General features: G+C 39.3%; 3 protein-coding genes across 4 annotated transcripts; 2 read left to right on the plus strand and 1 right to left on the minus strand.

Annotated features, from left to right (window-relative positions):
* The first annotated feature begins 3,013 nt into the window (after positions 1-3,013).
* LOC131318965 (G2/mitotic-specific cyclin S13-7-like) lies at positions 3,014-6,740 on the plus strand. Its single transcript, XM_058349040.1, has 9 exons — positions 3,014-3,167; positions 3,737-3,866; positions 4,006-4,066; positions 4,188-4,454; positions 4,741-4,866; positions 4,994-5,242; positions 5,570-5,728; positions 6,019-6,197; positions 6,278-6,740. The coding sequence occupies exons 1-9, from the start codon at positions 3,128-3,130 to the stop codon at positions 6,435-6,437; spliced, it is 1,371 nt and encodes a 456-aa protein (XP_058205023.1). The 5' UTR covers positions 3,014-3,127; the 3' UTR covers positions 6,438-6,740.
* Positions 6,741-9,467: 2,727 nt separating this feature from the next.
* Positions 9,468-12,242, plus strand: LOC131319079 (transcription factor MYBC1-like). Its single transcript, XM_058349186.1, has one exon. The coding sequence runs from the start codon at positions 10,285-10,287 to the stop codon at positions 11,179-11,181; it is 897 nt and encodes a 298-aa protein (XP_058205169.1). The 5' UTR covers positions 9,468-10,284; the 3' UTR covers positions 11,182-12,242.
* A 6,418-nt stretch (positions 12,243-18,660) lies between these two features.
* Positions 18,661-26,035, minus strand: LOC131319244 (uncharacterized). Of its 2 annotated transcripts, none has more exons than XR_009197933.1 (4): positions 25,664-26,035; positions 24,326-24,950; positions 21,535-23,563; positions 18,661-18,885 (listed from the first exon to the last, which is right to left on the minus strand). XR_009197933.1 is itself a non-coding variant. In XM_058349413.1 (4 exons), exons 1-4 carry the CDS (start codon positions 25,755-25,757, stop codon positions 18,835-18,837), a joined length of 1,041 nt encoding a protein of 346 aa, XP_058205396.1. In that variant the 5' UTR covers positions 25,758-26,035; the 3' UTR covers positions 18,661-18,834. The 2 variants fall into 2 exon arrangements, 1 of the variants encoding a protein (XP_058205396.1); XM_058349413.1 differs by having other exon boundaries at positions 23,293-23,563.

Consider the following 26,035-nt stretch of genomic DNA (forward strand, 5'->3'; position numbering starts at 1 on the left):
TTTTCGATTGTGGAACATAAATTGGAAGCAACATTAAGCATTTGTGAGTTGTGTCTATAACGCAGAGTAATGCTGCTAACTCTATTATTGATTTCAAGTCACGAAGCCTGTCGTGTATTGAAGTGTATACGAGTAAGTCATAGTTGTTAGGTCTGTCGATGATATCCCTGCCCAAATTGGAGATCGCATATGGACATTTCCGGAGGACACAGAAACCTGAAAATGCGTGGAAATTATGGTGTGTTGATTGGGAGGGAAATGCATCCCAACATTTCCTGAGAATACAAGTTATACAACTGAAGAGATTGCAATGTTCTTGAGGGAAGAATGGCAGGTTTCCGTGAATAAGATAGGATTCGAGATTCGCTACTGAATTTCGTGGGGTGCCCGGCTTCAATGGGTACATGAGCAAAAATTGTAGAGGTATAACAGTAGTTCTATAACTTGTACAAGCTTGTCATTCTTGCTGGACTTGTCTCTAAGCATCTGTAGACTTGAACCGAATTAGTGAATACCTTCTCTTTCACATGCTCTGTTTAGGGTTGCAAACGAGCCGAGTTGAGCCAAGCTTTGATTATATCGATTGGATTGCTGAACAATAAACATGATAGGCTATACCCAAAAAGGGTTTACCAGGAAAGTTAATGCTCACGACTAATTTTAAGCAAACAAAATAAGGACGCCAAACGAACCCTTATGTCTAATATTTCGATCCTTTTCCATTTCTTACTATAATTGTAGTATTTGCGGCCGTTTAGTTAGACTTTTCGGAGATTGTTTGGTTGACTACTTATTCGCTTTTCTCTTTGATTAGACTAATGAAGAAAAGAAGAGTAAGCACAACGCTTCATCAATTAGATTAAATTAAGGACTTTTGGTTTCTCTAAAGTCTATATTAAGAACTTGAGGAACTTGTAGAGCCCGCCACTGAGTTTTCAAATCAATAATTGGGACCATTTATTCTGTTGATCTTGATGTGTAGAATATTCATGTATCAGTTTGATGGGATATCGTTATCTATTCTATATTGAATCAAATGTCCTTAGAAAAATGTTATGTAAAAAATTCCAATTGTCTATTTTATACAACACAGATATGGCATAACGTGATATATTATCATTATCCAATCAAAATGATGTTTCGCTTGAATGATCTACTTGTATGACTCTACAAAATGATCGACTTGGATTATTAAAATGAGACCTGTGGTAGACTCCACGTACCCATCAAATTGCCACATGTCCATGTCATTCAAGTCCTTAATAAAATAAGAAAATGATTTGCCAACGGACCTTAAGACCAAAAATTTTCAAAATATGACTTTTGCACTCCATTTTTTCATACGTAATTATTATTATTTTATAAGAACTAAGGAAAGGGGAGTGCAAAATTACCCATAATTTTCCATTTGGTGTAATTTATTTTTATTTTTAAATATATTTTCTAACCATCTCAAGTCCCTACGCAAAGGGCTAAAACAAGGGCGCCGCTATTTGCAGCCCTTTATTTTCTCCCATAGCCCGTTAAAAATTTTCAATTATATTCGACAGTTAGTTACCAAAATTGAGATATATTTTCAACATCCAATTACAGAAATATAATATTTTTTTCAACAACTATTTACCGAAAATGTATGTTCGGCAGTTGTTTACCTAAAGTTGAACATATTTTCGACATGTAGTTACCGAAATATAATCTTGTTTTCAACAACTATTTACCGAAATATTATTTATGATTTTCAACAACCATTTACCGAAATGTAATGGGCTATGGGAGAAAATAAAGGGCAGCGCCCTAAAACAATTCTACCTGTCCTTAATTATCCTTCGAGTAAGTAATACCAAAACCCATTCCACGTGTCGCTTCTTCAAAGAGGGAGCACTAAATTTCCATACAGAGGACTGTGCAACACAGCCCAACACCACAGTTTCCACTTTACAGATGGGCGCAACGGTAACTTTCTAAGGGAGCGCAACGGGTAACGGAAAATTATTCAATGCCCCTCGGGTACCATCAAGTGGTGCTCCAAACTATTCCTCTATCACACCGTGCCGAAGAGTTGTGAAACCCTAAAACAAACAAGGCATTTGTGTAAGCTCCATTACATATTTGTGTGATTTCTACCACAAAATTTGTGGAGCTCATATAAATGTGGACCCCAACACTAAATTATTTTTAAATTTATTTTTTCTTTTAGTACCGGACAATTACTGGACTATTTTTTATTTTTATTTTTAATAGATGTGTACATTATACTTATAAGTTTCTTTTATGTGAGAAAATAACACTAATACATATAAATCCAAACGGTACCCAGTATCTCACCGATACCAATAACGATACGTACCAAACTAGTAGAAAAATTGATACTCTAACTAATACGGTATTCAATACCTTAACGTTCTTTTGGACTTAATTCAAACTTAACTTAAATCTGAAAATTCTTCTTATTTGAATTTTTTTTTGCATTTGTCAGTTTTGCTTTAAATTTTTATAGGGTATTGATTTGTCTCGACAAGAGAAATCGAAAAAATAAATTTTTTTTTTACTTTTACCCAAGTATTTTGAGAAATAAATGATATTTTTGCGCTAAAAATGGTTATTTCTCAAAATACTTGGGTAAAAAAAATATTATTTTTCCGATTCCTCTCGTCGAGACGAATCAATAACTCACAAAAGTTTGATGCAAAATTAATAAATGAAAAAAAAATTCAAATAAAGACAAAAAATTTCAGATTTAAGTTAAGTTTAAATTAATGAGAAAAAAAATGCAGGAGTACCCGCGGTGCCGGCATGTGGTGCTAGGGTCACCAAAAAATTACTCGAGCGCAGCGGGTAACAGGTCAGGCGCCTTGTTTGCGTAATTGGAAAGTGGAAACCCAATGGAAGCCGTTGGATTGGCAAAGCAAATCCAACGGCTGTAATTTGAAAAAGTTTTGACCGTTGGAGTGTTAAGCGTCGGTTCCTTCCTCAGCTTCAAAAAGGGGTCTGCTGCCTCCGATTCCTCCTTTCTATACGAGACGTACCAACTCCTAGAGAGAGAGAGAGAGAGAGAAGAAGGGGATCGCGTATACACCTTTTTGTCGTCTTTGATTTCGAGTTCTTGTGAAGATTCAAGGTTCTGATCATGGCTTCAAGACCCATCGTCCAGCAGCATAACGGAGGAGGTATTACTCTCTCTCCCCATCTCTCTCTCTCTCTCTCTGAGTTCTGAGTAGTAATCTTGAGGTCTGTATTATTTGGAATCTTAGTTTCAGTAGTATGGGTTGTTGAATTCGTTAGATTTCACCATGGGTTATATGGGTTTCCAACAGTCCTTCAAGTTTTCCCTTTTTTGTTTTATGGAGATATATTTGCAGTGTGTGATATGAAGATGATGCCTTATTTGTTTTCCAAAATTTGAATGTTGTTCTCTCTCTCTCTCTCTCTCTCTCTCTCTCTCTCTCTCTCTCTCTCTCTCTCTCTCTCTCTCTCTCTCGTTTTTCTCTATAATGTAGTACTTAGGTTTGTGATTGTTTTTCCCAAAGTTACGATTTTGATCCTTCTCTTCGTTTCATTGAGATGTTGTTTCATTATTCTGGTTTGAATGTTCGTTTCAATCTTTCATCTTTTTCTCGAAGGCTAGTTTGGGTTTTCTTTGTTTCTTGATTTTTCCTGTGTCCCTTCCTCCCTTGCATATATAAGTTCTGATTCTATACTTTGATATTTGAAACCACGAGTTTCTTGTTGTTCTTAGGAGAGGCCGTTGGTAAACAGAAGAATATGGCGGCCGCTGAAGGGAGAAACCGCCGTGCCTTGGGTGATATTGGTAACCTTGTTACTGCTCGCGGAATCGACGCCAAGCAGATCACCCGCCCCGTTACTAGGTACCTCTCCCTCTCTCTCTCTCTCTCTCTCTCTCTCTCACAAACACAAACACACACACACACACAGTTATTGCATACCCTGCTTGATTTGTTGATTTTGTTTAGGGAAATCACTTTTGTGTCTCTAATGATGTTTCAGGAGCTTTTGTGCACAATTACTTGCCAATGCACAGGCAGTAGCAGCAGCTGAAAACAACAAGGTTCATTTATCTCTCGTTAGCCCTTTTCTTGCCTTCTATTTTCGGGCGAATTTGATTTAGATAGTTTTTGCAATTCTTCTCATTGTTTGTGTGTTCTTCTGGGTTCCTTTTGATTTGGCAGAAGTTGGTTCCGGTTAATGTGGATGGAGCAGTCATCGTTGCCGATGGAGTAGGAGGGAAAGGAGCTAAGGCTGTGGCTGTACCAAAGGTGGCTCCGAGAAAAGTCACTGTGAAACCGGATCCCAAGACTGTGATTGAGATAAGTCCTGATACCGTAGAAGAGATTAAGATCAATAAGCCGGTAGTGAACGATAAAAAACCCGGCTATGGGTCCTCGAGAAAGAAGGCACAAACAACCCTCACCTCAATCCTCACTGCTAGAAGCAAGGTAACATTTTTTATATCCATTTGTTTGATAATTCCTTTCCCATAAACTTTGTTATTGAACCCACATATTGTAGGCTGTTTGTGACCTTTCATATACATTTTGTTTGATTATTCCTTCCCTAGAAAGTTTATGGGGCCAAATTGCTAAGAACCCTTTTGTCTCTTATTTCAACCCCAAATATTTTAGGCGCAAGTGACCTTTTTCATAAGATTTGTTTGAGTATTCCTTGCTAAAAAGTTTTGTGGGGGCAAAATTTTCATATGCATTTGTGTCTCAACTTTTGCAGGCTGCTTGTGGTCTAAATGACAAGCCCAAGGAGCATATTCTTGATATCGATGCTGCAGATATCGATAACGAGTTGGCTGTTGTCGAATACGTTGAAGATATGTACAAGTTCTACAAGCTTGTTGAGGTGAATTTTCCCCCTTATTATCCTTTGAAGTATCTGTATTGTATAGTAGGTAGTAGTAATAGTAGTAGCAGTAGAATATGGTATATATCACATATCTATAATACTCAAACTGTGGGGTGGTGTGCAGAATGAAAGCAGGGTTCACGACTACATGGACTCGCAGCCGGAGATAAACGAGAGGATGAGAGCAATTCTGGTGGATTGGTTGATTGAAGTTCACAACAAATTCGAACTCACGCCGGAGACTCTCTACCTCACCCTCAACATCGTTGATCGGTACCTTGCTTCAACGACAGTGTCCAGGAGGGAACTTCAGCTAGTTGGTCTCAGTTCCATGCTTATGGCCTCCAAATATGAAGAAATCTGGGCCCCAGAGGTATACCCATAAACCTGTTATATGCATCATGTACATATACACTTGGATGATATCCATCTTTGTTTCTTTGTGTCTCGGATTGGAACAAATTACTGTAATTCGTCCTTGCCTCTGGACTAGGTGACATTTTGCAAAAATTCTACAAATATAGGCTCTTATTTTCAATCTTGGAAGAGAAAAAAAGTCTAGTGAAATATTGAATCTTGAATCGTATTCCCATCAAAGAAAGTTGAGTATATTATAAATACATTTGCTGATTTGCATCTCTTTCTCTGTACACTTTTTAAGACAGAAATAATTGATTACAATGCTGTGATTTTTTTGCAGGTGAATGACTTTGTGTGCATATCAGACAGAGCTTATACACATGCGCAGGTGCTTGTTATGGAGAAAAGGATTTTGGGAGAGCTGGAATGGAACCTAACAGTTCCTACTCCTTACGTATTCCTTGTCCGCTTCATCAAAGCTTCTGTTCCAGATCAACTTGTACGTATTTCTTTCCTTCCTTACTACACTTATATACTGCCTGTTTGATGATGCCCGTGGTGTCGGGCATTGGCCTGGATTGGATTGCTACCGTTGGGGCCCCTTTTTGGAGGGTTGACCCCAAAATGGGGTGCCTCCGGTAATCCAATCCAGCCCGTTTGATACAATATGTTTTTCAAGCGGAAGAAATTTTCAGAAGCTTGAACTGGCAACAAATTAGGCCATAGTCTAACAATTGCTATATCAATCAACTGTGTATAGGTTCTAATTTTGGTTTTGGTTTTGTTCAGATGGAGAACATGGTGCATTTCCTGGCTGAGTTGGGTATTATGAATTATGCAACCATAATATACTGCCCATCAATGCTTGCTGCCTCAGCAGTTTACGCTGCCCGTTGCACCCTAAACAAGAGCCCCGTTTGGAACGATACGCTGAAACTACACACAGGTTTCTCAGAGGCACAAGTGATGTAAGTCTGATTACTACTACTAAAATTTCGAGTCCATCGTATATGTTGCTGATCATATTGTGTTTATATTTGGGAACCAGGGATTGTGCTAAACTACTGGTTAGCTTCCACAAGAAGGCTGCAGAAAACAGCCTCAAGACAATCTACAGAAAGTACTCGAATCCCCAGCAAGGCGCTGTTGCCCTTTTCCCTCCAGCCAAAGCTTTATTGGCTTCTACTACTACTCCTACAACGATATGATCGTCGAAAGAAGAAATATGTGGTTTGTTACAGAATTTGGAATAGGTTTGATCATTGGTTTGTGATGATCATCCTCTCTAGTGGTGGTTTTTCTGTTGTCTCTTGCTTTGGTGTTCTTGAAGAGTGTCCTGGATTTTGCTTTTTGGTTACAGTTGTGCGTAGAAGTTTTCTTCTGTTCTTTTTTATGTTGTTGGTACTTGAGTTTCTTCTTCTTTACATAAAACTCAAGTACCTTTATTCAATTCATTTGGCACAGTTCAGTAATGAATCATTCCTAAAATGACAAAGTTATATTTAATTTTTTGTATGCTTTTTCCTCGGCTTTTGAATAGTAGAAGGCTAAAAAAATTAAAGAGACGAAGGGAGTATTACAACGTAAGGAATTTTAGGTTGGATTTTGCAGGGAACATGAACATTGGCATGCTTTGAAATTCTAAGGTGGAAACTAGAATTAGTTTTCATTTTTTGGGTTTTTGAAGAAAAATGTAAAAAATTTGAAAGCACCATCGTTTTCTGTTGCCTTCTGTTTCCTGGGAAAAGAAGTTCTCAAAAATTGAGAGAAACAATAAATAACAACTCATAGACAACGAGGCATATATATACACATAAGTTTCATATACGTCACAATTTCTTCCCAAGAATATCTCTCCAAAAGTTTTGGGGCATCATATGTTTTCTTAGCACATCGTCACATACTCACGTCAGGTTCATATACTTAGTTTTGAGTTTTATGTTGAATGTTACATTATTGAGAAGACGTTGCGGTGTAAATGTGAGGGGGAAAAAACATAGCGGATTTCCAACCCACGGCCACGGAGAGACCTAAAAAAACCTCCCACTAATGTATAAATGTGAGAAAAAGAACATCATGGTGTCCAAGAAAACAATGACGAATTTCTCTCTTAGAAGGTGATGTGCAAGCAAGCCTTCGAACTCAGGTTTTACTACTCCCTCCGTTTCAAAATGACTGTCCTATTCGGTCTTCAATGCAAATTTTAAATTGTTAATATCTTTCAATCTACAATGTTTTTAAAGCTTTTAAATTTTTTTATAATAGAACTAATTGAGATCTATCATATAAAATCCATATTGCACATAAAATTCATTATAGATTAAAAGATATTAATAATTTAAAATTTGCATTAGAGACCGAACAAGACAGTTATTTTGGAACGGAAGGAGTAATTACCTTCAAATCTTTTTTATTGGATAATACTATAGACACAGACTATCCGATACTTTTCACTACACGTGGATTTCATAAGGTAAATGTAGTGTTTACAGACATTGCGTTGTTCTATCTGTGAAATTCTGTCTATGCCCGTAGCATCTTTGTCGCATACTAATTTATCCCTAGTGTTTTTAAAAAAAAATGAGATTTATGTTACTTGGCTTTACTTGGAAAAGTCAGTTCCACCATAATGTGTTTCCTAAGTTTTCGTCACTCCACTTTTGTAAGTATTTATGTAGTGTTGAAATCAGGGAAATCAAAGTCAAACCCTAAATATTCCCTAGGGTTTATCATGGTAACCAAACACCCGTGATGATTGATGCTCATCGAGCACCCAAATTATTCTCTGCCGATCAAAAGAAAACACATCATTCTCCCATGAATAAATAAGTTATCATCTTCACATCACACCTCACAACCAAACACTTCTCGGAGTCTTATTTCCTTTCCTTCTTGTTCTCTTTCCTTTTTGTCGACGGCCAAAGAGTGTTCAGGTTCGCTCACGAACACCTCGACTAAATAATCCCTTTCCAATTCGATCAAAAGAAGACTATTCACATTAGGTTATTTTTCGTGTGATCTGATCCCAAAAATCGAACCATAACCGAATATATAAAGAGCAAATTCATTAACCAACTGAACTAATCATCGAGACTAAAGTTTCCTTTTTGTACCCACATCAAGAAACCTCAAAAAGAATTCCATCGAAGTGGCCTAACTTTGCATTTTCTCCTCCTTTATACAACAAACTCTCTTTTTTCCTCCAACCCCAATCACATCCCACACAAGCCCCATTCATGGAGGCATTACAGAAGTAATTCGCACTCTCCTCTATGGCACGTGTAAAGCACGCCCCAAAATCCATTGAGCCAATTTCAACCATGGCTTAAGTTTTTTCTGTTTTTTTATTTTCCCAATTTATAAAAAGATAGGAGGGACCAATCAACACACAGCAACCCCTTTTGGATAGGATCAAAGGAGCCCCTACTGGCTAGAGAGCTAGACAAAAAAATGGCCTAGTTAAGTTGGATCACATAAGAAATTGCATTCAGAGATTTTATGAACACTATTTAAGATGGACTTGAGTTATAACTTAACTACAATTATATAAAATGACAATGAAGATGTCAATTGGGTTGGACGGATATAAGCATGAAACTACAGGACAAATTTACGAGCCAGCACGGCATGACACAACTTGAACACTAGGTTGGCTAGATTGAACCGATGTTTTGGACATACAACACAAGCAAAAGCACAAGTACAACACATGCGAGAGCCACAATATGAACACGTCTACTTTTAATCCACTTATGTATAAATAAATAAAGTTTAACTTTTTTAATTCAGTTATACTATATAAATAACTGGTTGAAATAATGATAGGTCCTCCCTTGCATAAATACCTGAGATAATGCCTTGCTAAGTGCCGTGCACGCGTTCCATAGAGAAGTGGCAATAGCGGATGAAGATTGTGCAAACAGATTAAAGATAAGCCCCAAGGTTAGTCCGCTTTTTTTTTTTTATAACTGGATATCCGGATCAGCTTGAACGCATTTCGGTAAGTCTAGTTAGTTGGTGGAAATGTTTCCACACAATTGACTAGGGTTCAATTCTTAAGGTAGACCGTAAAAAAGTAAATTTCAGTGAATTCTCTAGTCCCGATTGGACTAGAATGGCTTGTCTTCAACAAGACCGAAATTAGTTAGAATATGCGTAACCTGACCCGGACACCCTTTTAACTTAAAAAAGAAGAAGATTACAGATAGATGGGCACAAAGACACAAAAGAGAAATAAGTAAGTGCGAAAATAAATTCCAGATCTTGTAAACACTCACTCTCAAGTGTACAATAATATGACCCCCCCCAAAGTCCCGGAAAAATATAAAATCCCACACGAATAAAAATCTCAAAGGAAAGCATCTAAGCAAACAGTAACCGTAATAAAAAGCCTTGGAAAGAAAGAAGAAAACAAGATCCACCTCGAACACCCCTCCTCCTCCAGTCCAGTTCCACCACCACCCTCCTCCCTCTCTCTCCCTCTGCAAAAATCAATCTTTTTAGAGAGAGAGAGTGAGTGATAGCAAGAAATTTGAAACCCATCTCAATAATTCCATTCTTTAAGCCCTCTCAATCCCAAATCACCATTTTTTTCAACCCCTCCCTCTGCAAAAATCAATCTTTTAAGAGAGAGAGAGAGAGAGAGAGAGAGAGAGAGAGAGAGCAAGAAACCCATCTCAATAATTCCATTCTTGAATCTCTCTCAATCCCAAATCACCATTTTTTTCTCAATCTTTCTAGAGAGAGAGAGAGTGAGTGAAAGAGATATATAGAGAGAGAGAGAGAGCAAGAAACCCATCTGAATAATTCCATTCTTGAATCTCTCTCAATCCCAAATCACCATTTTTTTTTTGTTGTACTTTTACCAAATATATACAAAATCCCAAAAATCTAGCGAAACCCCACCAAAACCAACATCCCCAGAAAAAGAAAAGCAAAATCTTCTACCACTTCCACCCATCAGTCCATCACTTGCAAACAAAACACATCAAGTGTTGTTCAATTGGGGTTTTGTTTTCATCAATTTGAGAAGAAAAAAGAAAAAAAAAATTGAAGATGAGAGAAGAAGACTCCAATTGGTTTTCCAAGTGGGAAGAAGAACTCCCCTCCCCAGAAGAACTCATGCCGTTGTCCCAAACCCTAATCACCCCTGACCTCGCCATCGCTTTCGATATCCCAAACCCTAGTACCAACCACAGCCCACAATTACTCCACCAGACCCTAACCCCGCCGGCGCCGCCGCCGAGCAACAACAACAACTCGTCCGAGTTCGTCGACTCGGCCGAGCTGGGCGGCGGCGGGGGGTCGGGCGGGGACGAGCCGGCCCGGACACTGAAGCGGCCGCGGCTGGTGTGGACCCCGCAGCTCCACAAGCGGTTCGTGGACGCCGTGGCCCACCTGGGAATCAAGAACGCCGTGCCGAAGACCATAATGCAGCTCATGAGCGTTGACGGGTTGACTCGGGAGAACGTGGCGAGTCACCTGCAGAAGTACAGGCTCTACCTGAAGCGCATGCAGGGGATTTCCTCCGGCGGGGGAGGCGGCGGCGGGGCAGGCGGCGGGATCGGGAGCGATCCCGCTACCGACCACCTGTTCGCCAGCTCGCCCGTCCCGGCACATTTCCTGCACCCGGGCGGTGGGGGGCGACCGGGTCCGGACCATTTCTTGCCCGCGTTTGTGCCTTATCACCACCACCCCCCACCGCCGCAGCCTCAGCAGCAGCAGTATAGGCAAATTGGGCATATTGGGTTGCAGCCAAATGGGCATATTGGGTTGCAGTCAAATGGGCAGTTTGAGCATCCGTTTATGAGTGCTAGGCCTGTTCTTCACAGGATTGGGGGTGGACCGGTGGGCCACCACAATCCTGTTGTACCTTATGTAGAGGATGTGGAATCAGGGACTGCGGCGAATGGGAGGAAAGTTCTTACTTTGTTTCCAACTGGGGATGATTGAATTTGGGTAATTGGTTTGTTCTAGTTTTTTTTAACCTTGTCTCAAATCAATAGAAAGTGTCTGGGTCACTTTGTTGTTCATTGGAGTTTAATCATTGGGGCCTATTTAGATTGTGGGGTTTGGTTAGAAAGAAAAGCAAGGAGAATCCCTCCATTTGTCTGAAGGAATGGGTGAGAAATGTGTGTATAAATGCAAGGTCTATTTTGTTTCTCACCAAAATGGTGAGAATTGGTGAGAAATAGTAACCCTCTCTTTTTTCTCATCAAAGGGGAGTCTGGCATTAGAGTTTTTCCATCATGTTTGATGTTTCCTTCTCTTTTCTTTTGGCTTCTCTTACATCAATATGGAGTCTGTCTGGGTCACTCAAGCATTGGAGTTCCTCCTTAGAGTCTGGCATTAGAGTTTTTTCGGACGTGGTTGTTGTTATAACCAGTGTTAGCATTGTAATGGGTGTTGGGTTTTCGTGGGCTTGCAAATAAATTCGATGCAGGTACTGCAATCCCTCTGCCAGTTCGGTTATTTTGGTCATTCCTAGTTGGGGTGGGTAGGTTCAATTTCAGTTTCGTTGGACTTCTCCGCTTGTAATTAAGGGTATCAATCTAGTTTTCCTCTATTTGTCAGTCTATGCTGCAGAATAACGGTCTGAGCGATGGTTGCAGTAATGGTGATGTCTTGTTCATACGGTGATTTGCGCTAGTCTAAGTGGCTGGCTTTTCTTTACATTGGAGTTACTTCGTCCGGAAGAGTTGCTATTTTGTGGTGGTTGTGTTTGTGATTCATCTTGAGCTTCCAGTTTAGCAGTGAATAATGTTGATGGACACTGAATAAATTTTCTAGACGTCTAAGAACGGCCTTTGCATCCTTGGACAGCATAATTGACATTGGGCGTCTCGGCAGTGTTTAGTACTCTCTCGTGTACGCATCTTGTTCTCAGCAGTCTCTTCGTATCATGTAGAGGTGAGTCCTGCTTCTTGTAAATTGTGTGATTTTTAAAGAAGTCTTATGAACCCGATATTTGAGGAATTGAGAAAGTTAAAATCTGTTGTTATTATAGTTTTCAATTCTGTGTTAAGCTTTATGAACATTGATGAATGGTAGATGCATTTCCTGAAATTCTTTGGTTCCCGGATACTTATCTCTGCAGGTCTTGTCAAAGAGCATGTTTTCCTTTCCTTTTGTGTTGTTTTTCTGTTTCTTGTACGCGTTGTCGCGTTATTTATTTCATGATGTGTGAAATTAAGAAGTTTTGGAAATTCTTCACTACCAGCGAATGCAACTGCAACTGCAACTGCAACTAAACTTTCATTTGTTCACTAGCTAATTTAGATTGGGAGTGGAATGGTTGTTTACTTCAAGATGATAATGCGCATGCTGTCAGTTAATCTCTGATCAGAGCCAGCTATAGTGTTGAGTCCTCCAAATAAGCAACCTTGTAATGGATTAGGGCTGGTTCTGTAGAAGCTTCTTATAATATACTGTTCTTCTCAGTGCTTATACAATCTGGCTGGTCTTCCCTTCGCTTCTATGTAGACACGGGGAGAAAAACTTTGAAATCCTTGAATTCAAGTTTGAGTATTTGTTTCACTCTGAATTTGAAGTACGTGTTTTGCCAAGACTTCTTGGCTGCCAAACCTGACACAGACATCCTCCTTTGTCGTACTAACGGTCTCTTAGATGATCCACAATATCAGGGATTCAATCATGATTTCCAGATTTGATAAACTTAATGAGAGTATGCACTGAACGGTGCATCTCCCCTTAGGTATGAACTCATAGTAGCAATTGCTTGAACTACATTATTTTGTTAAGCAAATGAAGGACAATATCAATATCTGAGTGTTGTCTCTCTCAACAATTGGATATTCGCATGACCCAAGTTATATGTTTCTTATATAAACTTCCCTTGTGGATCCACCAAAAGAAGCGAAGGTACTTAAATCATTTGCACATCAAGTTTCTTGGTCTTCGTTGTGGTCTATGCAGGGCGGTTTTGTTAGTAGTGTTTTGCCCATTGTTTTCCTATAATCATTTGCGTTTTCGCGAGAGAGCGTTTCCTTTAGAAAGCAGAGGGCAATATGTTTAGGAGCCGGATACCAGATTTCCTAACACTTGTTGGGTGATCTACTTAAATCAAGGGCTGATTGACCTTGGCAGAGTGCTGGAGTGGTGGTGGACCTGGTGGTCTTTATTGAACTCCGGAGAAAATGTTGTTCCTAGCTTTCTGTTAATTGATACAACAGTTGAGGGAGACAAATTTCCCACTACCGTTTTGATACAATTGTAATATATGTAGGAGGACACAAACACTACAATTATCAAAGAATGGGGACATGGACAAGGCGGGGGCCGGACACATCGATTTCTATTGACAAAATTGTAGTTATGCATACCGTGCGCTGTGTCTCAAGCTTACGACACGGATACGGCGACCTCATAGGCGTGTCGGTGACTCGTGTTTCATGGATTTTAATCTCTCTCATGTTTAAATATGCTCCAGGATAGAATTTGTGGAAAGTCTAACTATGTTCCTCAAAAGAGTTGACTTGGGCTCTCTTAAGGTCTTGAGAGAGGAAGAGTTCCCGCTCAAAGTTGGCATGTCCACTGTATGCTGAAAGGGAATGATTTGTTTGTTTGTCATAATTTGACCTTAACTTGGCAGAGCTCACTTTATGATGTGTGGCATTTTCCTCTAATATGCTATATACAGGTTCTGTTGGATCTTGGCATTGCTTCTGTACTTTTGCAAACTCATATCCCAATCAATATATAATTTCCACATGGGCAGCAGTATTGCTTTTGTGGTAATGATCATTAGTATGACAGGTCCTTTTCTCCGAGGAAAAAAGAAAAAGAAAAAGATTTTTGTAGTTAACCCTAATTGATTCGGAGTTCCAGCGGCTCTCCTTGGTTTGATTTTTTTTTTGCCATTTTTTTTGTGTTTATTTTTATTCTTAGTACTGTAGGAGCAATGGTATGTGCACAAACTTATATGCACAGATCCGGACACATGGAGTCGTTTCATGCACGTGGGCTCCACAAAACGATGAGGGATTTGCGTGCATCGGATAGCTACAAAACGATGAGGGATTTGCGTGCATCCGATAGCTACAAAACGATGAGGGATTTGCATGCATCGGATATCTCCGAACGATGTGTGTCTAGATCTATGGATGTAATTCTCTCACTTTCTCAGGAATCCATATAGCTAAAGTATATGTTGATATTTAAGGGAGTTCTTTGATTCATACGTCACTTTATGAAGAAAATGAAGGTTATCTTTGATTTCCTAAAACTTATGGGAAAAAAAGAAGAAAATCAATCCTCAAACTTTCCCTCTCAGTCGAGGATTGACTTAAGCTTCGGAGTGCTTGTCATCCTACTAGATGACCGGTGGCTCTCATCGTTCATGCTCCAACCGGAGCGCCTTCAAATATAGCACGGGAAGGGGAACAGCCAGATTTTATGCAGGGAAGCCAAAAGCCAAGAGGATTTGGCATGGTTTAGAGCTGTCGATTTTGATATTTATGGTTGGAGAGGGAAAATTTTGTGGTCACGGAGGTTGGGATTGATATTCATACGAATCGATTCATTGGACTGAATACTTTTTTTTTTAGGAAACGAAAACATATATTCATAACCAAACAATACAAATGACCCAAAAGGTCTGAACGACAACAAAATAATATTCACTCAAATAACAAACACCTATCTGCTTGTGGATGTGGCTGAAGGAAGTAAGAGGAATCAAGACCAGAATAATGATTTACTTAAAAAAGAGAGTAAGGTTGTCCCCACCTTTCTTTGCAGATATAGTGAGTGTGGGTTTGGGAGGTCACACCTTTGGCATTTTGAATGAATGAATGAAGAGAGCATCAAGTAGCATACACATGGAGGGAGTGCTTTGCTTGCCTGTACTTGTTGAGACCAGGCAGACAAGGCTATATGGAATGAATAATTGGATCAGCAGCCACGCTGGTGTTAATTAAAAAACCAAACCCATTATTTTTGTCTTTGTATGGAATCCTTTTGGGGGAGGAGGGGTTATATGAAATTAATTATTGGATGTTCCCTTGCTCATATGATCTTTCGGTAGAACTCTTCGCTCACAATCTCAATCCTTGCCTCGTAGATTTTAGTATTTTAGAATGTTTTCGAAAGATACATTTAAGCTCGCACTTGTACAGTTGCATGTGTATTTCCTGACAAAGGGTGTTTGTGAGTGGATCAACTCACCTCCATACCTTATTCCACCAAACCCAATTTTATAGGTCCCGTTATGGGCTCACAACAGTGATCTGATTTTGAACTGTACAGCTCGTAGTCCTTGCTAAGAACAACCCACATGTAAAAATTTAGCTTAATCGATTATCAATAAATACATGAACAATTTGTATAAAATGGACAGTTCACATAATTTTAAACTTTACACTCAACATTTTATACAATTTGTTTATACATTTATCAATGATATAAAAATGTTGTCATCAATGAGAAGTACGGGATGAACTGTACATCATCGTTGCAGGCCAATTCTATAACCCCAAAAAAAATTGGAGTTTGTAGGGATTTGATGGCCCTTGGTTCTGAGGTGAGCTCATCCCATTCCTCAGAGATCATCCCAACATCTAAATCATGTAGGGTCCATATACTTTATCGTGAATTCGAGATAAATCTTTTGTGATGCCCCACATTGAATAATTACTTGTTTGCATATGAATGGGCCATTTTTTTTTAGAGAAAAGATAAAAATAAAAATAAAAAAAACCTGCCAGTCAGGCATGGTCTGCCCTGTTCAGTGAATTCTTTGTTTGTTTAGTGAATCATCCAAACAGATCTATGAATCTACCCATGATTGTCTCCCACCACGATATTTAGTACTAGTATTATTCTATCATCAAAATGCAATTATTATAAGTTGGTCTGCTGCTGCTTATTACAGTAAGTAATATTTGTTGCAATTATTGTAACACAACCCATAATAGCATGCATCCCTTCCAATAGTTTCTGAATTTCCTAAAGTCACTTTTTAAGGTTGTCCTGTTACGCTACCATCAAAATGCTATTATTATTTGGCAGGAGAGAGAGAGAGAGAGAGAGAGAGAGAGAGAGAGAGAGAGAGAGAGAGATGCTGAGTTGGTTGAGCCAAATTTTGTGCAAAAATGCTAGAAGCACATCACCTCAACTATACATCAACCACACCCTCTCACATACAGGAGGATCCCGTTGAAGGTGTGGTTGGGGGCCTTTTGTGTAAGATTTGGAAACAAGAAGCAAAACTTCTGCATAATTTAGCTATGAGTTATGGCTGGAGGGTTGGAAATGGTTTTTGTGATGGGAGACTACTTGTTAACAGAGGAGTCAGAGGACATGGCTTAGGGCATCTCCATTTGATTCTTTAAAACTATTTGAAAAGAGTGCGCTATATGACAAAATGTATCAGTAATTGGACCCAAAATGTAGAGCGATGCAGAGCGGCCGGATATAATCTAGACAATCTACGACTTGAATCTTAATCGAGGAGGTTCAGATTTATATGCGATTTGTATACGCTCAGATTCGATCCGAGCCATCCGTGCCAAGATGAACCACCAGATTGGTCGCTCAGCACCCGCTCGGCGGCATCCGAGGTCCCCAAAATCGAGTGGTAGAGGTTTGTTAGGAAAAAATGGAAAAAAGGGTATACATTTGAAGGTGTTTTTTTGTAGTGGTACTCAAGAGGACAAAAAAGTAGGGGGAAAAAGACAAACAATGCACCTTTTGCATGTATGCATCATTTTTTGTCTGTAAACAGGGTGGTGACAGATAACTATAATCCTAAATGCGATGTACTGTTTTTATATTATCTATTGAAATGATTAAAGTATCAAATAGAGCAACAAAATATATCAAAATTCTTGTTATCTACGAAAAATCCGAGACTCTTAGGGTTAGAGATGCTCTTAAAAAGATCGGGAAGGAGTCGGTGGGGGGCATTCGCACATATGGCAATTTATAACAAATTACAACTTGCTTTTGAAATTCTTGGATTTTAACTGAATTCGTCTATCAATATTCTCCATACCCGCGAGTTAGAACTTTATCGGGCTTCTAGCTCCAATCCCTTGTACCGATGAGGTTTTGATTCGGACACTCCCGACCGTTGAATAAAAAAGAAGAAGAAGAGGTTTTGAGAAGTTCTGGGTTCGAATAGATTGGGTAGAGACTAAGAGCTACTAAGATACATGCATCTGGATTATTAATCCACAATTTCATATGCTAATATTAGAAGGAATTTAAATACCAAATCCCCTCCATTATCAGTAGTTTTTGTTTTATCTGGTCCATTATCCATAGTTGGGTAGATGAGATATATCATTAGCCGCAATAAATTACATACATCCAGCTGGAAGTGATGTTTTCCAGGGCATTATCTCAGTCTTCTTCTGTGTAATTTGCACATTTTCTATCCCACCCCATGTGCTTGAATTTCTTCTAACACATGCCAAATAGTACCAAACTTGTGTTAGGTAGGAGGCAATGTCTGGGTAGGGCAGCAAATGAGTTGAGTTGAACCGAGCCAAGTTTTAAAGTGTTTGAGCTCAGCTCGTTCAAAACTAGCTCGAGCTTAGCCCAAATATCGAGGTCGGTCAAGCTCGGCTCCTTTAGGATCGAGGTGCTCGAGATCGGTTTGTTGGCTAAACGAGTCGATCTTTTATAAACGAGCTAAGTTACAACTAATTCAAGATCGGCACATTTACTTAAAACATGAGCTCAAGCTTGACTCGTTTACCAACGAGTTGGGCCGAGCCACGATTTGCTCGCAAACAACTCAGTTCGTTTGCAGTCCTATTTTCGGTATTGGATTCATTGGAACAAATGTCCATGAAAGATAGGATACAAATAAAATACTAGGAGATACTGAATGGGTTAGATGGGAATCACAAATAAAATAATATAGGTACTTATCAAGAATAAAATGCATCTGCTTGTGCTTGCTTGATGACGACGCAATTTGATCACGAGTCCATCTTACAATAGCTCCTATTTTAAGTATCACTTAGCCCAACACTAGTTAACACTATAATATACTGCAACTTTTTGGGTGATATGGATTAAGATGGAGTATCTTTGCGGCCAGGCGGCTCCAGGATTTTAGTTCGGAATTTTAGTTTTTTGTTGTTGTCGTGGTTTCAAGCTTGTCAACATACTTTTATTTTATTTGTTGTACTTGTACTGTTAGACCCTTGAGATGTAGTAACAGATTCAGTTCGGACTATTTGTCTGGTTCCGCCATATTTCATTTCCTGCCTACAGGATGCTTGGCTTGGGCCGGGCATTAGTTGCTATGGTTTCTGGGTCCCTTCTGGGATCCACGGTGGGTGTAGAGCCCTTTTGGACGTGCCTAGATGAGGGAAAAAGGGTGTTGCACCAAGTTTCCCCCTCCTCCAACCTTTTCACTTAACAAAAAAGGCATCCGTATATAAATCTAGCGACCAATAATAATAATAAGTCGTCATAACTTAACATTACCATAACCAAGAAAAGATATCAAAGAAATGAATTTGGAACAGTAGGGTTTAAGAGAAGTCCTTGAACAACAATATTCATAACACCAACTGTAAGTGAGGAGAACTGGAATCAGTTTACACATGAATTTTCTCTGCTAATTGCCCATTAATGGTCTTGGGAGTAATCAAAACTCAAAGTCTGCTGCCAGTAGGGTGCCTGCACAACCAGTCAAATAAATTGAAGTTAGTTCTGTTTTTGCAAAAGATGATACACAAGGACATCAGAATGCCCAAAGTGGTCTAGGCTCCAATGGCCGGAAAAGATTTAATAAGAGGTGAAATTGCTGCTGACTACCAAATTGAAGAAAGCAGTGCAATGAAGGATGAATAATAAAGTACCCTATCAAAAACATAACCAGATCAGTATGCTACCAGCAGAATGTTAAACAGCGTTTCCAGCTACCAATCTTTCAAGGATGCATTCCGTCAGGAAACCTTGGCTAAGCCTTGAGGTAAATTCCCTCCGAAACCTTGGTTAAGCCATAAGGTAAACACACTAGGTTCAAACTTCCATGAGTAATCTTATCCATGACCATCTCCAACTGCACAACATCTAAAATCTGACCATTTCTCATATGTAGATAGTGCAAAATATCAGATCCCCATAACATAAACATAATGCTGTTGGCATTATTGACAATGGGGACAGCTTATGAGGGATGAACTGGGAGGATTGGGGCTCGCAGGGACAACCACCTCACCAAAATGCTACTATTAGACCAGTGTTCCTCGTAAATTGTTTCACAGTTTTAAGTTCGCCGCTTAAATTGTTGCGAAAATTATGGTATCCCAACCCCTGTATACATTTGCGTCCCCAAGGTTAGAATCTTGCAGCCGCCAATGTGTAACTCGTATATTCTTTCTAAAAATCATAACTACAGATAAAGAGATGGGAATGTCACCAATGCACGTGCAACTGTACACACAGCCATGAGGCAAGCCCAGTTTACCTCCTTGTATGCCTGCCCTACATGATTAGACCATATGTCAGCCCACCACAGCTGAACTAGTCACACTATCTCTACATGCCTCCTGATAGGTGCGTAAATGTGCCTATTTACGCCCCTTAATTTACTCTTGTTATGTCCGTTTATTATATTATTTAGAGTTTGATATTCGTTTTCCTTGTTTTAGTTTCCACGGAACCGTTGGATAACAATCGGAGCTAAATTGAGAATTTTACCGGCGCCAATCGAATTAATTAAGAAAAGAGACCAAATTTATATTGGATATTTGAAGAAGAGAAGCGCTGTATAAAATTCCTAAGCTACTGGAATTGGACCCACTTAATTACCTACGGTGGAGAACTCTCGGCTAATATAAAAAAGAAAGCAAGGGTTTTGTTTAGGGATATCTGATCCCACGCAGAAACAAAGAACGGGGCAGCCATCACCACGCCTCGCGGATCACAGCCAAACCAGCAGCAGGAGCTTTGGGTTTTATTCATATGTTATTCATTCGAAAGCTTTTAGTTTGTTGTTCAATGGAGCTTTATTCTTGCCTGGTTATTTGTTCTAACTCCATGAGTGGCTAAACTTCTTGACTAGGGTAATGAGGAGGTCTCTCCAAATAGTGTAGTTGTTAGATTTCTAGGGTTCTATATTCAACTTGATTGTATGACTTGATCGATTCGTAACTTTTTATGAAGTTTATATTTTTCCAATATTCGAATGTGTTTGTATCCATGGTTTCAAGCACTGTCATACAATGATTTTTAATATTTCAGGATAGGCTTTGAGATAGACTATACGACGTGAGATGAATCGTGCCGTTGGTTAAATCCAATGAGACGATCTGTGCCGTGTTGAGATAGCCTATACGGAGTGCGAATCTTGATTATCTTTTTGGGAATTATCGATAGGAATTGCTACCCTACGGTGATCTAGTTGAATGTTGAATATGAATCCTAGGTTTCGAAACAATTGCGTTACAGAGGGAGACTGAATCGGAAACCCTAGTCCCTTCTCTAATCAGTTTACAACTCTTTTAATTTGCTTACTAGTTTAGTTTTAGTTTAATCAAATCCAAATCAAAATCCAACTTCTCTTTACCGAATTAAATTAGAAATTAATTGAAACTACTGCAACTTAGCTTTTTACTCCTTGCGGACCATCCTGGACTTAACCACTATTCTTCGGAATACTAGTTAATTCCTTGGTTTTATAAATTATATTTTTGGTAAGAAAACGACAGACCAAATTTTGGCCACCTCGAGCTAGGCCAAAGGGGCTACAAGTGCATGCTTGCCAAATCACCGTCCGCGAGGATCCACTCAGCCTCCCCTCCTCACAGCCACATGTCTCAAATTGATGCGGCTTACCTCTAGGTTATGAAGCACCAACACTCTTAGAGATTGTCGAATCCCTATCACCGTCGGAGACTTTAAGAGACATGCAATATGCTGGAGAGTGGAGACACGAGGGAACACATATGGTGGGACATGCCACGTGGTGTGTCCATTAAATTTTAATTGTTTTCCGATGGGATACGCCAGGGACACACATGGGTACACGGCGGGTGATTTTATATGCTTTAAAAGCTTTTCCAGGATAAAATACTAATAACCGCAAAAGTACTGGCCGAAAAGTTTTATGTAAAACATGTGTATGCATATACACATACTTCATCGGCCGATAATGCATATGATAGGAGTCCTCACCAAAATATTTAGTGGTTACAATGTATGTTTGCAGAGATAAAAAGTTACTTTTAAAAAACTAATGTGCCACTGCACCACATGCATGCAAAGGTGCCCGTTTTGACCAAAGAGAGGCCATGATGTGGCACCTTGGAAGCAATGACATACCTGTGCCGAAGCTCTTCTGCAGCTCTCTTGATATAGCCCCCGGGGCTTATTGACTTATTGTACCTACCGACCATAGTTGTTAAAAACCCACGATACACGATACGTATTCCATCATGTATCATTTTTGTATAAAAATCCTTCAATACGACCGCGTACGATTTATACGCGTATCATAATTCTGTACATATCCTACGATTACTTATTTGAAAAAAGTCGGACCTTATTTCAAGAAGCGGAACTCCAAATGCATTAATCTAAGCCGTTTGATCAAATTATGGCATTTTTCAAACCATTTGATAGAAATTCAACCTCAATGTAGGTCTTGTATAAAAGAAAGAACCATACTTCGATTGTTTCTTTTCTAACAAAAGCAACATAAAGCCTTAATGTAATAGGCCCCAGTTGAGAGATTTAAAATTTTTCATCTTAATTTTTTTTTTTTAAATGTAAGCATAGTTTGTTGGTGTTATTAGGTGTATCTACTTCTTAATTATATTTTAATTATGATTAACGTTGTTGAAACATAAACTAAATTTCATATTTTGACAAAGCTCCAATTGATAAAACCCAAATATGATAGATATTATCAAAAAAGATATAATATCTAGTTTTTAGAAACTCTAAAATATCTAGCTCTAGAATATCCTTGTGAAATATCTAGAGTAATTTGTGAGAATTAGTCTCATGTGTATCTTGTATGAAAATATCTTTGTACTAGAGTCATCCATAGAGTAGTACAAATAGCGATAGTTCTAACCATTTTGTACCAAGCCAAAAAAAAGTTTGTGTTCAAGTGTAATACAAATACTCTCATTCCCCACTTTCGTCTTTAGTATTCTCCCTCTTCCAAAAATATTGTCCAACTACACAATAGAAACTCCTACTCTTCCAACAATACGTATCTCAAGATACACGGTACATACCTCGATACGAACTATACAAGTGAAAAAACGATACACGATACGTATCCTGATTTGAAAACATTGCTACCGACTACTGCCCCTAAGGCTTCTGATGAGAAACCTTCGAATTGTCAAACCAAAGGGGTTGAACTACCTTCAACCCAAGCAAAGGGGAGTCGTGCTCAGTTGAGCTGGTTCCCTAAGTTACCCCATAAAAAGGTTCCATACGCATGCAGAGGGGCTCTCCTTCAACCATTTCTTATTCTGCGGGTATATCTTCCCTCCCCCACACCATCTTCCTCTCAACCAATTCATTTCTGCCTCTAATTTCCACAATTAGAATGGTATCAAACACTTAACAAAATCAGCAACTCTTCTTCACTGACAACAAAAGAAGCAGCAATAGTAACAACAGCTCAAGGCACACTAAGAGACAGCTAAAAACCCCTACCATCAGCTAAATTACATTGATTAATAACGCATTCGAGCACATCTTTTTAAATGTAATTAGCTTATGGGACAATTTTTAAACCATAATGCATTCGCATGAGCAAGACGTAGCTTTTTACCCGCATTGAACTAGAAACATCAAGGCCATAGCATGGACTCAAAACATGTTCGGATTCTAGAGTTTAGACATACCAGCTCCTAGCTATAATGGGGGTTATGCCATCTAGCATGTACTCTCTGTGCCATAAGATACCAATTTCGACAGAAGCACACATTTGAAGAACCGATTTTGTTAAATCCCATGATTAGCATGCATGTCGGGTGCTCAACATGCACAATATACTTGATAGTCTCGGGCATGAAAGAAGGTGCAATAAATTGGGAGTCTATGAACAGCATATTTTACCTGAAAAACAGCATGCATGAATTGATCATAAGACTGAGCATACATCATAGCAGAAGAAGGCCACTGCATATAGACGGCATCCCCAGATGTCTGATTTAATCCAGCCATAGAGAAAGGCCTCATAACAGGTGTCCTATAGTTTATGGAAGCTTGGGTTCTACGCATCTGACCTAACTGAGGAAAACCGTTGCAGTACTGCACAGGAGCTTGAAAATTCTGCATATCGAAGGGCGCCAACTTAAAGCTTTCATAATTAATAGTTTTCGCATACCTGCATCAATTAAACAACGAATAAGCTAGGCTGATGGGACCACTTTTCCTTACACTCATTCCAAGTTAGGAATTCACTATGGGTGCCAATGGACGGATGCAACCTTATATGAAGCCCAACCCCTAACAGTGAAATATGGAAACACAAATTCACACCTAGCCTGAGTGAAATTCATCAACCAAACGCAAAACCCATTCATTTCCCAATTTCCAATTCGGAAAAACTTTAGAAAAGAAACATTTTACTAGATAATATCCGTAGGTTACGTGTAATGTACAGAAAATGGCTATAACATTACTTGTCATTTCCAACTATTGCCAAAAACAAGTGACTACCCATGACATCACTAGGACAAATAACTTGGTAGAAGATGTTTAAGTTTGAAACCAAATAAATTAGAAACATAGCATACAGAAAAACCATAAAATTTTGTTACTCAAGCAAGCTGATAATAAATAGGATAGACCTGCTCTGAAAGGGATCCAAAGCCCAACCCCATATCTGAAACAGATAGTGAACAAAAATTTAAACTCTTGTATATATGAGATGCTATACTAGTTTCATAAACAAAGAATTGCCATTTCTGTTGTGGATGCTTTCCCTAACCTCGACCACCAATATCCTCTCTCTGGGACAAATACATCACTTTTTACACTTAGAGTTAGAAGAGAAAGTCGATTAAGGATGTCTAGCAAATGGGGATGCCAAGCAAGTTACCAACCCAATAATTTGTGCATTCAAACTAAATAAAGGAACACATACCTTGTATAATTTCGGTCATAATCTGGGTCAATACGATCCTTCTCCTTGTCTCTAAAAACAGCAACCTGGGAAGAAGTACCACTGTCCCTGAAGCTGGGGGTTTTCTCTGTATCAATCATGGAATTCTTGCAGCCTCCATTCTCATCTCCACTCAAACACATATTCTTCGTACCTAATGGAACCTGAAGCATGAAACCTTCTGACAAAGGTAAACTAGATCCACTGAAGATTCGAGCTCTTGCCCTGTCATACTCTTCCTTCCTCTCCTCCACAGTCCTTGCAGAATTTCCTTTGATTCCCTCTCCACTGGCTTGCTCTGAGAGAATTTTACTAGGCCTTGGCCTCATGACAATTTTAATCGGTTCATGTTTATCATTTTCCAACTGTTTACCAGGTATTTCAGATAAACAGGTTGCAGGGTATCTGCTATCTGCCAATTTCTTAACCACAATTCTAGTACCCAGACCATCCGAGACATTATCCTGAACCATAGTCTGCAGACCATAATGTTGAGCAACACGGTGTGCCGCAAGACGAAGGTATGAGGTGGGGAAATGTTGGAACTCAAACTGCTGCTGGTCGGAATTCTTCAGAAACTTCTGAACATCAAGTTCCATTCGCAGAACTAACATAAACGAACATATAGATAACATAAATAACTACACATTAAATATCCATAAGCACATAAATATTTTTTAACTAACTACCATATAACCTACTAGGTATCCCAATTCCTAAGTTCCAGATACCAAAAGCTCTACGATTCAGCTGAAGACATACAACCACAACGGCTTGATATTTGAAAAAGAACACCCATCTAAAAGTTCAAAACCTGCAAATGTCGCTTACATATCCGTTTGGACCTGAACTAGTTATTGGTCCCTGAGCAAGTCCACCCGTTGGTGCCAAAATGGCATTGCCAAAGTCATTTTTTTCCAGCTTGCTACAGTGTCAAAAAGCCAATAAAGATAGCAATATCGCTGCACCGCTTTGGTGCCATTTTAGCACAATCTCAAATCCATATTGTTGAATTAAACTCATCCCATTTTTCGATCACAGGATTTGGCACATGGGTTGACTTGCTCTGAGAATGTCAACCCCAACTTCATTGCCCTCCAAAACCCTAACCCTAATCCATACCAACCTATACAACCAGTCAGAAGTACCTGTATTACCCGTCCCACATCGAAGAAAATATAGAAAACAAAAAACCCAAATTCAAAAGTCTAGGAAGTAACAGATGACCGAAATTTCAGATACATGCCAAAAAACCAAAAAACAAAGGAGCTATGACAGGAGAAATTAGGGCGAAATTGAAAACAGAAAAAAAGGACTCACTGGTGAGACGATGACAAGGGTTTTGAAGAGCCTCAACCAAGAAAGGATCGACAGCGACCACTCCATCGTTTATGGTTGGTGGAGCTGAATCCATGGCGTTGGGTCTTTGTTTATATATACATGTTTATATGTATATCAGTTTCCGTCGCCGCCTCCTCCTTGGGGGAAGAGGTTTAAGAAGAAGAAGAAGAAACTTCCCTCTTCTTCTGCATTCAGATGGAGAATTTCCTCACTGTCTCCATTTATTATCCCAGCTCCCAGGGGAAAAGTCCGCAACGAACCCAACCGAAGGAAGAATGATGCACAGCGAATGTTTGTTGGAAATCAAAAAAATAAATGTCTGTTGTTATTCTTTCCTGAACGGGGCCGACG

The sequence above is a fragment of the Rhododendron vialii genome, chromosome 3a (genome assembly GCF_030253575.1).
Source record: "Rhododendron vialii isolate Sample 1 chromosome 3a, ASM3025357v1".
Lineage (NCBI taxonomy): Eukaryota > Viridiplantae > Streptophyta > Magnoliopsida > Ericales > Ericaceae > Rhododendron > Rhododendron vialii.

Bases quoted from the DNA above. Each gene is read 5' to 3' on its own strand.
- LOC131318965 (XM_058349040.1), top strand. From the start codon at position 3,128: ATGGCTTCAAGACCCATCGTCCAGCAGCATAACGGAGGAG. The intron at 4,067-4,187 runs GTTCATTTATCT...TTGATTTGGCAG, and splicing joins CAGCAGCTGAAAACAACAAG to AAGTTGGTTCCGGTTAATGT. The intron at 5,243-5,569 runs GTATACCCATAA...ATTTTTTTGCAG, and splicing joins AAGAAATCTGGGCCCCAGAG to GTGAATGACTTTGTGTGCAT.
- LOC131319079 (XM_058349186.1), top strand. From the start codon at position 10,285: ATGAGAGAAGAAGACTCCAATTGGTTTTCCAAGTGGGAAGAAGAACTC.
- LOC131319244 (XM_058349413.1), bottom strand. From the start codon at position 25,757: ATGGATTCAGCTCCACCAACCATAAACGATGGAGTGGTCGCTGTCGAT. The intron at 24,951-25,663 runs GTGAGTCCTTTT...CGTTTATGTTAG, and splicing joins CCCTTGTCATCGTCTCACCA to TTCTGCGAATGGAACTTGAT. The intron at 18,886-23,292 runs GTAAAATATGCT...CTGGTTGTGCAG, and splicing joins TCATGCATGCTGTTTTTCAG to GCACCCTACTGGCAGCAGAC.